General features: G+C 45.0%; 1 protein-coding gene across 1 annotated transcript in view; it reads right to left on the bottom strand.

Moving 5' to 3' along the window:
* Positions 1-2252: 2252 nt before the first annotated feature.
* LOC143961736 (asialoglycoprotein receptor 2-like) overlaps positions 2253-15268 on the bottom strand; it is a 59798-nt gene continuing 46782 nt past the window's right edge. Inside the window, exons 8-9 of the mRNA XM_077471077.1 lie at positions 7319-7425; positions 2253-4256 (exon numbers count right to left, since the gene is read on the bottom strand). Coding sequence (XP_077327203.1) covers positions 4109-4256; positions 7319-7425 — 255 coding nt within the window. The 3' untranslated portion in view covers positions 2253-4108. The remainder of the gene's footprint in view (positions 4257-7318; positions 7426-15268) is intronic.

Below are 15268 nucleotides of genomic sequence, written 5' to 3' on the forward strand. Positions count from 1 at the left end.
TATATATAGCACGTTTACCGCGGTTTATATGAGTGCGTTATTGTAGGTTTACTGCAGTAAATTTCAGTGCATTTTTGCATGTTTAACACAGTATAGACATGGGCTGAACAACCCCCGATTTGGTTTGCGGCAGAACTTTCTAACATCGAAAAAGTTTGGAACAGGATACTGAACCCCATTGAAGTCCTGAGGGACATGTATCAATGAACGCAGTTTGTAAAAAACATAATTTTTAAATGAGTTATTATGAATAATAACTGGACCAGCTTCATATAGCGACACAGGGGCTCACACTGTGGAGGCGCATTAACCCCTGCAGGGGCGGGGGAGCTGGTGAGTGCGGTAATTTGTCTTATGCACGGAAAACGCACCGGTTGCAATTCAGGATACACCAGAACACCGAGCACCAGTCACTTTGATCTATGTGGAACTTTTAAAGATTTTTGCTTTTGAGTCAAATGGACTTTAATATGTGGAGAAGATAATAGAAGACTTATACCCACCTTTTTTTTGAACAAAGAGCGCAAGCACTTTATACTGCACATAGCTGTGTAATATAGAATAAACTTGTTTTTTTTATTTTTTTTTTATATTTATTTGCACCAGCACTGCCAGTTTGAAATTTGCACATTGCACATTGAATTAATTATTACAGATTTAGTTTAGCACTAGCACTTTCAATACATATATTGATTTTTACAGATGTTTACTAGCATTAGCACTTCCAATTTGCAATCTGCATGTGGTATTAATTAACTATCATCATGGTGAATTCTGAATTATAGGAGATAGAGATATATATACATTTTGCTGTTTCAGGAGAGCGCCATAGCTACCACCACAGTGTTCAAAGTGATTTACTATGGCTTAAAGTGAAACCACAAAAATGAAAAATATCAATAAAAATTAAAAATTCCTTTAAATATAGTGTCTGGGGAGTCCCCTTAGTCCGCCTGTAAAGTGGCACATCTGTACCAGTGTAAGGAACCTGCTGCAGCAATAATGACATTTATAAAGCCAAAAAAATTTAATTTTACCTGCCAGCTTTCTTTATTTTATAAGAAATGGCTTGGGGAGCCAGTCTGTATGATGAGGCCACAATGTAGTACACTCGGTACAAGATTAGAGATTTTTTGGATTAAGTCTAGTGTCTCTTTTGTTGACTTTGGATAGAAGTAACAGGTAGGGAACAATGGGTGTGTTGGTGGTGCCTTCACACAGTTATCCTACAGAGGTACTCTTGATGAATAATTGGACTTGCTGTCAAAAATTTAAATGACATGCACCTATCAAACAGGTGTGGAAAAATTGGTCCTTGGGTGTTAATTGTGCCCATAAAACCTACATCAAAAAAATTCTTCCAGATGGCATTAACACCCACAAAGCTAGGCAGCCTAGGCAGTCTTTCAGAGATTCCAGATTCAGAAATCACTTAATCAGCGAAATCAGCATCAGGGGTTTACTAGCTGCTGCTAATACAGGACTGATTCATTTTGATAAATGTCAGCTGGACCACGGAGTCTGTGGACAGACAAGCTCTCTTACCTGTCACAAAACCTCCAGCAGCACTGAATGCCTATTTGGAAAGCACGCTTGATGCAGGGCCTAGCCTAGCAGCATACTGGGCACGTTCTGACCAGTGGTCTATTCTCATGACCCAGTAACCCAGTGGATCATCAACTGGAAAGCTCTCCATGTCTGTTTTTGACCCTAAATAATCTCCCACCATATGATGTAGACGCTGCCGATGGGATGTGGAAGCTCACAGCCCTGGATGTTGAGGACTAAAAAAATTGAAATGCATCACTGAGGCGGTCCCTTTCGTTACCGCTCCTCTCTTGACCAACAGAAGCCTCAAAACTATGTTTTTCCACAAGACTGTAACCTACCAGAGTTTAGAAAGGCGTTACATAAACTCCTATTTAAATCTGGTGCAGCTGTGCATGGTAGCCAATCAGCTTCTAATGTTGGCTTGTTCAATTAAGCTTTGACAATAAAATCTAGAAGCAGAGATACATCAGATTTGGCACATCAGTTTTAGTAAATCAATCCCAGTGAGCCTTGTACTAGGGCGAGCACGCGTCTAGTTTGATCATCATGCCATGTCGTAAAGACGGGGGACTCAGTGGTGAAAAACCATCTATAACTAAGTATTCTTGTTACATTTTCCAATATTACTAAATTTGTTATCTTTATCTGTATGTAGATGGGGTGCAGCGTGGTGCCACAGTAATAACACACACAGTCTTAAGTGCGATGAAAAGAATTTGTATTGAGACAATGCAGAGACAGTTCACAATAAACCCGGTGGGAAGACGGCCCAACCAGGAACAGTCATGGGTCCCAACAGCTTGTAGAGAGCAGGTTACAGCCTTACTAACAGAACCTGTTAGGAGGGACAGAGCCTCGTGCCCAAGTGGGAAGATGTCCAGAGAAGTTGCGAGCCCTACACTTTCCCTCCTCACCTGGAACTTTTCCCTGCCGCTAGTTCTGTCCCTAACCTGTCCCAATGCTATCCACTCTCAAATGCACGCCAAACCTGGGAGTCAGAGCCTTAAATAGGCTCTGCCTGACCCATGATGGCTGCTGGAGTCACATGGGGCAGCAGCATCCAATCGGGTAGCTTCCCCAGTGACCCAGGAAACCATAAAGGAACCATGTCCCTCTTGACTTCCTCTCTATCTGTAATGCCACTGCGGGGGGAGCGCTCCCTGCAGAGGAGAGAAAAGACTGCTGCACCTGCCTACATTTACTGCGGTTCACAATAGTAAACACTGAATAAATAGATTTCATTTACAAAAAATGGTTGTTTATAACAGTAATATTCACTGTTATAAGCAATCATAGTGTGTAGAAAAAAAAATCCCGTTCACCTCCCAGAGTACTATAGTGTTATTATAGTAACACTGGGTTGTTCTGGTCACAAAAAGTTTCTATGTAGTATGTAAAAATAAAAAATTTTGAATTTTTTATTTTATTTCTTAATTTTCCAAAAAAATTGTCATAAATTACAACTTCAAAAAACCTTCCATGCCTTTTACTAAATACCTTAGACTGTCTACTTTTCAAAAAGGGGTAATTTGGGGGGTATTTGTACTGTCCTGATGTCTTCGGGCCTTAGGAAACGAGATTGGCCGTCAGTAAATCAGGATTGATCAATTTTCAGATATATATGCCATAGTTTGTGATTGTGAACTCTATAACTTTCCTATGGACTAAATAATATACACCGATTTGTGTTATTTTCACCAAAGAAATGGAGCGGAATACATTTTGGCCTAAATTTATGAAAAACTATTATTTCTTTGCAAAGTTTTATAACAGCAATGAAGAAAAACACATTATTTTCCAGAATTTTCCATCTTTTTTTGTTTATTTAGACAAAAGTAGAAAACGCAGTGGGGATAAAATACCCCCAAAAGAAAGCTTTATTTATGTGAAAAAAATGATAAAAATTTCGTTTAGATACAGCATTGCATGACCGCACAATTGTCATTGACAATGAGAGAGCGCTGAAAGCTGAAAATCAGCCTGAGCAGAAAAGGGGTGAAAGTGCCTGGTATGAAATTGGTTAAAGACCTTGTCCCCTCTGGCAAGTTACCCCCCCCCCCCATGTTGATAACATGTGAAATGGTACGTCTCAAGAAGGAGGGTGACTCACTGGTTTGCATGCAGATCACCCTAGATAACACCCACATGTGATGCTGACCCTCCATGTTTGAAAGACCTGAAATTCAGTGAATGACTTATGGTGGGTCAGGGACACTCAGGCTGGGGAGAAGAGACCTAGGTGACACTGGACCTCCTCCAGCCAAGAAATCAGGCAGGGCTCTATCTGACTCTTGGTAGCTTCTAATGCACATTGGGAGACGCTCATAGCATGTGGTGAAATACAAGACCCTATACAACTGTGCAAGACTAAAGAAAAGGTTGGAAAACAGCAGATTGGACGCTCTGAGATCCGTCAATTCTAGAACAACAAGTCCCAGCATGTCCCGCAGCATTTTATTATACAGTCGTATATTCTATATGGCTGAAGTATGATGGAGGAGCAAAAAGGTACAATAGATAAAGATATAAGGTGTCCTCTGGTGTCCTTCAGTCCATATCAGAAGATCTGCTTTTCACAGATGTACTTTATTATTTGAGAACAGTGACCATCATTCCATTCATATCCATTCCTTAACTCAGCACAGTCTTCCCCTCCTCCGAAACCGTGATCCTGCCAATCATCAGGCTGATCCTTCTCCCAGAACCTGAAGGATAGAAGTGACAATAAGGTTTTAGATCAATACAGGAACTGAGCAGAACTGGGACCTCAGAAATGCTATAAAATGAGATTTAAAAGGTGTGAGCCCAACAACTGTGATCGGCTGCAAGAGAATTGACCACACACTACAACTCAATGGTACAATCTACTAAGGTTAGATCAGTGGTGGCCAACCCCATTCATACATAGCCCCTAGTTATGTGATGATCTCTTCCTCCCACCTCTTTCCCTGATTGAATATGTGAAGTTTTCTCCTCCAGTCCTTCATGTGAGAAGTTCTTCTCCTTCACTCCTTTACCTATTGATCTATGTGAGGAGTTCTTTCCCTCATCTCTTTCCTACATTGGCGTGAGGAGTGGGGATGAGCCAATAGTTTGGCTTAAACCTAGGCTGTTAGGGTGTTTGGAAGAATGGCCAAACGTTTGGTCCCCTCTGCCCTGGGAGCTGAGCATCATCTATAGAAGTGGTATTTCTACAGCTTCTATATATAACAGCTTCCTGCTGTCAGTGGTTCCTAAAAAAGCGGCAAGTGCTGGTGCCTGCTGCGTGCCTAGCAACCATCTCTGGTATATTACTCACATGGGTAACAGCAACTGTCATTGGCCATATTTTGTCAATGATGTCACTACTTTGCCCTCCCCTTCCCTTATATAGCTGATGACAGCTCAGGGAGCTGTCATTCAGCAAGCAGTACCATTGGGATTAGTCATGTACATGAGGTCAACCCAGTTTTTAATTCTGACAAGCCAGCAGGCGTAGGGCATCCTGATTGATGATGGATTTACAAGGAGGGGCTCTTTTTTGGGTATTTTAATTTTTATTTGGGTGTCTTTATTTATGAGTTAAACAGTTAATATGCACCACCTACTCATTGAGGGGAGGTGATATATGTAGGCCCCCATATTTTTAACAGGCTTACAAATTCTGATGAGATCCCCACACAGACCCCCACAACCATTGGCAACGGTCATGAAGAATAGACCCTTATCTTCATCAACATGAGGATTAGGTGCTTTTCCAGAGGGTCCTCCCTGGCATGGCATCCCTCCAAGTTAAGATCATGTGGTCTTGCATGGCTCAGGAAGGAGAGAAAAAACTGAACCGGGGGGCGTTCCGCCCATCGCTAATTAAGATAAAAAGCCTTCTCTGTGCAGCAGCCTCCCTCAGCCCCCCTAATACTTACCTGAGCCCCATCTCCAACCAGTGATGCTGTAGGAGTGTTTTGGCTGCCTGGGACTCTCCCTCGTCATTGCCTGAGACAGAAGTATGATGCCATTGGCTCCTGCTGCTGTCAAAGTCAGTCAGCCAATGAGGAGAGAGAGGGGTGGGGATAAACAATTCCTCGGTGTCTGCCCCCTTGTGGGTGCACTCAACAAGAGGAAGGGGCCAAGGACGTTGATAGGGGACCCGTGAAGAGGAGGATCCTGAGCTGCTCTGTGCAAAACCATTAAACAGGGCAGGTAAGTATGACATGTTATTTTTAAAGAAAAAAACTGAGACTTTAGTATGACTTTAAGGACATGAAAGCATTTCCAATAGGATCCACAGGTTTTATGATGCTCACCTTTCACTCACACAAAGAGGCAAGAGGGTGAAAATCAAGTACATCGATCAGGAGAAGAGGCAACACCCCGCTGGATCCTTTTATTACAGAGTCAGTCCCTCTACCCATCCCCCCACTGGTATGTTCTGCTCAAAAGGTCTTGCTCATAAAGACTGACTCATAGATTATTAATAAACATGTACTGAGGCCCTGCCACTGGAAAAATGGTTGAAAAACAGCACAGGGTTCGCACATGTGCAGAGTGCGGGACTCCGGAGTATGGATTTTGAGCTGAGAAATTTTTACAGCTTTCCCGGGATTTTGGTATTCCTGAACGTTTGGAGATGTCAAAGTGCCTTGGGAGAGAAGAAATCTCCAACCCAGTGTCCGGGTTTTGTTGAAGACCAGCAGGGTGTGTGTGAAGGACTGAGAACATTTCAGGGCTCCAGCCAGGAGGGAGGTGCGCTCCCATTCTGGAGACGGGGCTTCACCTTAGGAGACGGGTGTGAGCCAGTATCTCTGGGTGCATTAAAGAGGAGCTGTGCTCCTTAAAGTGGTTGTAAACCCTTACAAACCACTTTGACCTACAGGTAAGCCTAGATTAAGGCTTACCTGTAGGTCCAAGCAATATCTCCTAAACCTATATGGTTTAGGAGATATTTGCCCGAAAACGGGCACCGCTGTCTACGGCGCATGCGCCGTAGACAGCGGCCCGCAGGCGCACTGAACGCGGCAGTTCCAAAAATGGAGCTGCCGCATTTGTCGACTCCCGTGCGCATGCGCGGGAGTGACGTCATCGCGGCTTCGCCGAATGACAGCGGCGGAGCTGCGAGACGCCACCAGCAAGGTGGATGCGGCGGACTACAGGGGACAGCGGCGACTTCGCTGGCTCCTGTGTCAGGTAAGTGACACATAATGGGCTACTATGCGATGCATAGTAGTCCATTATGCTTTACCTTTGCAGGGAAAAAAAGAGGAAGTAAACTCATCAGGGTTTACTTCCTCTTTAATGAGGAGCTGTGTGCCTTAATGAGGAGCTGTGTGCATTGATGAGGAGCTGTGTGCCTTAATGAGGAGCTGTGTGCATTGATGGGATTGAAGATATGTACATTGAAGAGACGTTGGTCTGAGGGACAGATTACTAAGAGCAGAAGTACTGCTGAAGAAAGATCCAGGTGACTTGATATTTGTTGCCTCTTTATGCTGTGAGCTGGGAAAGTTTATGGACTTTACATTAATCTGATTTCATGAAAGTGGGCTACCAGTTCCTTAAAACTGTCATGGACTTCACAAAAAAAAACACATCTACCCCTGAGTCTTATCAGTATTATCTAATTTCATTACTGTTTTCTGGGTGGCAAAGTATTGTACAGCACTGGGTGGAGTGAATTAAAGTCTTAACAATGTGCTCAAGGATCCATCGGTGTGCCACCTTTTCAGATCATTTTGCCAGATCTTAGAGATATGTGAGAAGAATTCCGATATTTGGGGTTTCTATGTCTTACTTTGGAGATATGTCATAAGACGTTCCATCCACCCATCTCCAGGTTCCATCCCCATCTGTTAGACCGATCCACAAGGTTTGTTTGTTTGCGATCCCACGTAGAAATTTCTTAAGAAAGACAAAATATAGAAGTTGTTAGAAGGTGAATTAGTATACACACAATGGCTGATTAGGTCACATGACAGTTGGGCTACCTTTATATTTTAGGGTTTGGGTAGGAAACCGGGGAACCAGGAGGAAATCCACTAAAATGATGAGAACACGTCACACCCCAACACAAATGTAATCTTCCCCCAGAGGCAACGTCATGGTGGGGGCGGGAGAATTATCGTTTTATCTCTGGAGTTGATCTCCTTTTTAATGCCAATATTCTGTTTGCTTTGTTAGCAGCAGCTTGGCATTGCACGCCATTGCTGAGCCTATCATCTACTAGGACCCCCAGGTCCTTTTTCATCCTAGATTCCCCCGTGAGGTTCTCCCCCCAATGAGTAGATTGTATTCATATTGTGGTGTTGAGTGTTTTTCATATATCTCAGCAGGTCATCATCAATCGTGAACCCCAGAGGAAGCAATTTTTTGTGAAACGTGTTGGTTCTATATGCTTCTTTGTACAGTATTTTACAATTGCTACCTGTTTGATGTGACCAGTTTATTCTGTTGACTTGATTTTAATGATGGTACTATGGTTTTATGGAATTTGATATTAAAATCAGTGATTGTAAAGGCAGAAGGTGCATTCTATGCAACAATGTTGCAAGAGTGTCTCTGCTGCCCGGGACTCCCCTCCTCATTGGCTGAGACAGCAGCGCAGCACCATTGGCTCCCTCTGCTATCAATTAAAGTCAGTCAGCCAGCCAATGAGGAGAGAGAGAGGTGGTGCTGGGCCACGGCTCCATGTCTGAATGGACACACGGAGCTGTGGTTCAGTTTGGGAGCTGTCAGGAAGGCTCTGCCAGAAAACAGAATATTAGCAGTAGACAAATCCCTGTTCCTCGAATATCTGGAAGAAGAGGTGCATTAGTGCGTGGTAATGCACAAACGTATATGTGCATGTCCGGAATTTCAACAAATATGTGCGTGCGTGGACACATGTGCGCGGAGCATCTCGGGACAGATAAAGGCACCAAATGGGCTATTTAAGCTGGATCAGCACCCAGGATCAGTGCTGTCTCATCTACAGCATTCTGTGATTTGTCCTGTTCCCTGTTATCTGCATCTGCTTGAAATACTTACAATCAGGTGAACAAGTTTGTTGCGCTTAAATGAAATAAACAGTAAATAAATAATATAAACAAGTGAGTCCAAGAGTCACAAACGCGCCACGGTAGTGAAAGTTTCAATGCTGTGCCACCAACTTCCTCCACCTTGTGCGACCACCACCATTCATGCCCCCCGCCCCCCATGGTAGGCGTTAACACAATTAAAGGCATTCATTGACTATGGCCTCCTTTTCCACCCAGCTGCTCCATTCATCTATTCATAGAAGCTATACTACAGCTTCTACGAATGGAACACCAACTATGAATGGGTGGGGCAGACCTAACGATCATCCACTTATCCTCCATTCAGACATCATTTCCCATTCATAGAATAAAGAGGTTTTTTTTATTACTCAGGTGTATTGGTAATACTTGAACCATGAAGCCAAAAGGAAATTCATAAGAAAGTATTTTTTTTTCCCTAAAGGAAACCTATAATTAGAGAAGAATGTAGGTTTTCCTTGCTGACCTCCTAAACATGCCAGTGGCCTGGCTAGAACTCCATCCAAAACCTTTTCTTTCTACTTTTTAATATACTGGGAAGGAACTAGAACCTCCATCAAGTTGTCATTGTAACACTAAAAGAGATGAGGAGCACTGGATTGCAGTGGCGGCCGATCCATTAGGGGTACAGGGGCACCGCCCCCCTAATCAATGCACCTGGCCCCAATCTCCAGTGTCTTTATAGACCTTTCTTTGTGCACTGGTCCAAATTATTTGGCGGAGTGAGGATTATGGTGTTGGCCTTGGCCCCTTTGTTCCAGTGAAGGGAACTATTAAGGCGTCAGCATACCAAGACATTTTGGACAATTCCGGACTCCCAACTTTGTGGGAACATTTCGGGGATGGCCCCTTTCTGTTCTAACATGACTGCACACCAGTGCACAAAGCAAGGTCCATAAAGACATGGGTGAGCGAGTTTGGGGTGGAGGAACTTGACTGGCCTACACAGAGTCCTGACCTCAACCCGATAGAACATCTTTGGGATGAATTAGAGTGGAGACTGCAAAACAGACCTTCTCATCCAACAACAGTGCCCGACTTCACAAATGCTCTGGAAGAATGGTCAAACATTCCCATAGACACACTTCAAAACCTTCTGGACATCGGAGACTGCAAGTCAAGCTTTGTCATCCAACATCAGTGCCTGACCTCACAAATGTGCTTCTAGAAGAATGGTCAAACATTCCCATAGCCACACTCCTAAACCTTGTGGACAGCCTTCCCAGAAGAGTTGAAGCTGCAAAGGGTTTGCCAACTCAATATTGAACTACGGACTAATGCTGGCCATACACTATACGAAAAATCGGCCGAGTGGGCTTTCGAAAAACGAACATACGTTCGTGGGAGCAAACGATCACGCCATCAGGTAAGTAATGATTTTCGAACAATAAATCGTTTATGAACATCAATGTATCATTTTTTCGTGCGTTTTTTTTTCATATAAAATGAAAGTGTCAAAATGTGTTTGACCTCTGCACTGTGGCTTCCTGAGGTTCACGTATACGCACACAGGATCAACGCACGTTGGTCAGAACGATCCCTGTGTGTAGTAGAGATCTACTGCACCACTACGGATGAGCCGAACACCCCCCCGGTTCGGTTCGCACCAGAAACTGTGAACAGACCTAAACTTCGTGTGAACTTTAGAACCCTATTAAAGTCTATGGGACTCGAACGTTCACAATCTAAAGTGATAATTTTAAAGGCTAATATGCAAGTTACTGTCCTGAAAAGCATTTGGGGACCCGAGTCCTGCCCCAGGGGACATGGATCAATGCAAAAAAAGTTTTAAAAACGGCCGTACCTGGGGGTGGTGTATAGTATGCCTGTAAAGGGGCGCATGTTTCCCGTGCTTAGAACCGTGGATTACCACCGCTGGAATCTTTTTTTTTTTCATTTTTTTTTTTTTTAATAAAGGACTTTTTCAAAAGTGTGTTTGTCTTTTTTAACATTCTTTTACACTTTCTTTGTGAAATGGTAGTGTCATGGTTATGCAATAGAGTTCGTATGCTTACCTGTCTCCATGTGTTCATTTCTAGAGACCAGCCGAGCCTCACCTGACTGCTTTTATAATCCATCCTCTGGCATGACTCCACCCTCAGGGCCGCTGATAGAAATCATGGGGCCCCGTACAGCCTACCTGACGGGGCCCCCTTCAGCTCCACCCTGGCCCCGCCCCTGGTCCCTCCTTTAGCCCCACCCCTGACCCCACCCATTGCCCCTCCCCAGACCCCGCCTTGAAACAAAGTGTAGGTTTGTCTACAAGTGATATTTGTTTTTCTCCAGTCAGTTATAGGTTTGATTATCCAAAAGAAATACTGTTTTCAGATGAGAATATACCTCTTTAATATCTATATGTAATACAAACCATTAATGAATAAATAAAATGGTATTTTGGAGAGTATTGGCAGGGTAGGTATTGCAGAGTATTGGCAGGGTAAGTATTGCCAGAGTATTGCCAGGGTATTGGCGGGGTATGTATTGCAGAGTATTGGTAGGGTATGTATTGCAGAGTATTGGCAGGGTAAGTATTGCAGAGTATTGTCATGGTATTGCTAGGGTATTGGCGGGGTATTGGCGGGGTAAGTATTGCAGAGTATTGGCGGGGTATGTATTGCAGAGTATTGGCAGGGTATGTATTGCAGAGTATTGGCAGGGTATGTATTGCAGAGTATTGGCAGGGTATTGGCAGAGTAAGTATTGCAGAGCATTGGCAGAGTATTGGCAGGGTAAGTATTGCAGAGTATTGGCAGGGTAGGTATAAAGTATTGCAGAGTATTGGCAGGGTAAGTATAAAGTATTGCAGAGTATTGGCAGAGTATGTATTGGCAGAGTATGTATTGCAGAGTATGTATTGCAGAGTATGAGTAGATGTTGAACTTCAAGCATACACTTCACCTGTGTATTTGTTAGCTCCAGCAGGGCAGCAGAGATCACTTCCTCCCTCTTCCTGAGTGTCCACAATAGCTCGATCGCCCGACCCCTGCACTCTCTGCTCCTCTCACTCTGCTACTTCTTCTCACACGGAGAGAGAGAGAGAGGAATATCACTCCGCAACACTATAGGCAGGGGCGGACTGACAACTCATGGGGCCCCCGGGCAATAGGGGATCATGGGGCCCCCTTTGTCACCACCCACCCACGCACAAGCCACACCTATATATTGCACTGTTACATTACATGCATTGGTCACATAATTTCTCTATTGTATGTTCAAAATAAATGTTTAAAGAGTTAAGAAAATAAAGAACAAAAAACACACATATAACCACGTACATTTTCTGTGGGGCTGCGTCTCCTGTGAGCAGAATCACGTACAGGTACGGTACTTCTACACTTGCGGGTACGTGCGTTGTCTGACCCACTCCCGCCTTGATTGGACACACTGAGAGCTAATTAGTGGGTCTGGTGGACCCAATGTCCACTGGGTCCAGACGATTGTTTCCATCAGAGGCAGAACGGTGGTCTGCCGATGTAAACAAGTTAGATTGCCATTCTGTTAGTAGGAAAACCGAGATCCTGTGTGTCTGCTAAACAGGAACACAGATATGTCTTCCCACATTTAAAAGCACCTCCCCACACAGTTAGAAAGCACTTCCTAGGAACACATTTAACCCTTTGATCTTCCCCTGGTGTTAACCCCTTCCCTACCAGTGTCATTAGTATAGTTAACCATTACTAGTAAAAAATTCTATAAAAATATCCCATAGCATATTGGGATTTTTACCAACATGTAGAAAATACATATTGACCTAAACTGATGGAGAAATTAGATTCTGAGGCTAGAGCCCATAGCAGCAAAGTAAAGAAAGTATATATAATATACACACACACACACACACACACACACACACTGCAAAGGCTGCGGACATGGTACAGGGGTCAGAGGCTGCGGTCATGGTACAGGGGGTCAGAGGCTGCGGAGGGGTCTTACTAGGCTGTGATGAGAGGTGCGTGCCACTCCTGAAACCGCACAAAATGCCACTGCTGCCTTACATTTAAAAATGGTGCCGCCCGGTGCCATTATGTCACTGCGCATGCATGTTTGAAAATGACTGAGCGTGTAAGGGCTTGCCCACGCGGCGGCGGTGCATGTGCAGAGGACACTCCAGCCCCCCTCATCATACCATACAGGGTTAATGTTACTTTATGGTATGTGATGAGGCTGGAGTTTTAGAGGAAGAGAGCAGTGCAGCTGGCTGGAGCATGAAAACAGCAAACACACACACACACACTGCAAAAATGGACTATATCTTAATTTCCTGGAGATGGGCTGTATTGTGGCACCACGTCCTTTGCTGTTATTGCACAAATTCATGAATACGTTAGAAATATATTGGGCCTTTTCAGGTGCTACAGAAATATTGTACATACACATATATTAAAAATAATTATTTTGTGAAAATGCATGTGATGTATGTAGTACCTGAAAAGTCCCAGTTGATTCTTAACATATTCAAGAATTTTACTTTCACCAGGATCTGTCCTGCTGAGGTACAGGACAAGTTTAAAGCACATATTTATACAGTGTGGAAGGCAGAACAATCGTGACTCACAGTAGAAGAATGCAGTCTGCCATCCGTCCTGTTGTCTTGTCTTGGGGGAGCTCCAGTGACTACTTTATGGGTAGCCATGATCGCTACTGTGTTGTCCTGCTTGCTCTGTTCTCCCCCCGGGAGGGGGGGGGGGGAAGAGGCTCAGGTGCTGCCTGACACACACAAGCATGGAAGAGATCGAGCTTCACCTTTATCCATTGACCCGAGGGTGTCTTATACGAGCAGACTAGTGACAATGTCCAGGCTCCTGGGGTGGTGCTCTCCCCCTCCCTCACTCCGTCCGTCGGCTCAGCTCAGTGTCCTATGTGCGCTAGTTGTCAGCGCTGACATTTCCCATGCTTCCTCCAGCTAGCTCCTCTCCTGCTCAGGACTCAGATTTGGCGCCACAAATTCAGCTTCTCTGGAGCCAACGAGAGACGAGGGGTGTGGATTGAAGGCGGAAGCCTCCTCCCCCAATTGGAGAATAGCGAGCGATTCTCTCTCTCTCCCATTTAAACACAGCCACAGCACCAGATAAGAGACTCGGGGGTATGGATTCCAAATGCTGAGCTTCTCACGGGGGGCCCGAAATACAACAAATAGTCCCTCCCCTGCAGCCTCATACAGCACAGACTAATCGCATCTAATAAAATAAAAACCTTACCGAACGGGGGTGGGGTTGTGCGGACGATGATCGGTGGAGGAGAATCTTTTTTTAATTTTAATTTTAATTTTTTATTTACTTTGCAGTTCAGGTTGCCCGGGCCCCCCCTGCTGGTCAGGCCCGGTACAGCAGGGCCAGTTGTACTGGCCTATCAGCGGCCCTGTCCACCCTAGCTCCTATCAGAGAACTCTACATTAACCTTTGCACTGCAAGCCAATCCTGCTGATCAACCTTTGTGTGTTAGCTTCCTGTTACCTGCCGTGTGCTCTTCTACTGTTTTCCGTTACCGACTTTGGCGTGTCCTTGACTATCCCTGTTTGCCTGTGATCCTGACCTTTTGGCGTGTCCCTGACTATTCTTGTCTGCTTGTGGCCCCGACCTTGGCTTTGTCCCTCACCATCCCTATCCTCCTGTTGCCTACTGTGGGTGTGAGCTGGGGGACCCTGGGGGTCGCGACCTGGAGCCAGTTGCAGCCAAGTCCATCCTCACCACTCGAGGCTCTGGTGAACACCTGCTGGCTGTTAGACTCCACGCCCCAGGGAATCTTACTCTCTAACCCGGTGGGATTCATCTTGGTGTTCTGGCGGCCCTGCCTTCCTATCACCTTGACCCCCGTCTGCAGCAGTCAGCCGTAGGGTCGACAACCTTGCTGTGCACTCCTAAGCCCTACTGTGTGCATCTGTCACCTGGGCTCTAGGTGACCTGACAGGTAGGGGTAATTTTGTACCCCTTACCAATTCAAAAGGGGGGGCGGGAAATAGGGGTCCCCTTGTTAAAGGGGGCTTCCAGATTCTGATAAGCCCCCCGCCCACAGACCTCCACAACCAGGGCCACTGATAGGGCAGTACAACCAGCCCTGTTGTACCGGGCCAAGCCAGCAGGGGGGGCCCGAGCAGATTTCTAGCTAAAAAAAACGATTTGCTAAATAACTTTATTAACCTGCTCCTACTTGATTGGCAAGGTATATAGTACCTTTCTGGGCCCCATCAGGTTAATAGAGGGGCCCAGGAGGTGAGAGAAGAAGAGGGACTTTTTCTCCATTTTTTGGGTGGAGGCATACAATCCCTGCTCTGCATCTGTGTACCTTGTGCTCACTGTATGCTTTCCTGGGCGGATGGATTCAATTGTAATGCGGCTCCCTTCCCTCAATAAGTGCCGGGCTGCTGCAGCCTGAAGGAGAGGCTGAAAGAGGCTGAAAGAGAGAGTAATCTACCTGGTCCCACAGGCAAGCAATTCCCCTACACAAATCACATCACACACACTGACACACATCACACATCACACAGGCTGAGGCTTAGTCCCCTGACTCCCCATTGTGTGCTCATGGTCATTATGATGATCAGGGCACAGCAGGTTCTCTATGGCTCTGTCAGTGTAACATGCTGTGTGGTGGTGACTTTCTTAATATATGGCTGTACTGTGCGTTACACACTATATAACAGAGCACAGCCATAAGAAAGTCAGCACCACACAGCATGTTACACTGACAGA

Source organism: Lithobates pipiens, unplaced genomic scaffold (genome assembly GCF_037356315.1).
Source record: "Lithobates pipiens isolate NorthernLeopardFrog02 unplaced genomic scaffold, aLitPip1_a1.2 Scaffold_8, whole genome shotgun sequence".
NCBI classification, from domain to species: domain Eukaryota; kingdom Metazoa; phylum Chordata; class Amphibia; order Anura; family Ranidae; genus Lithobates; species Lithobates pipiens.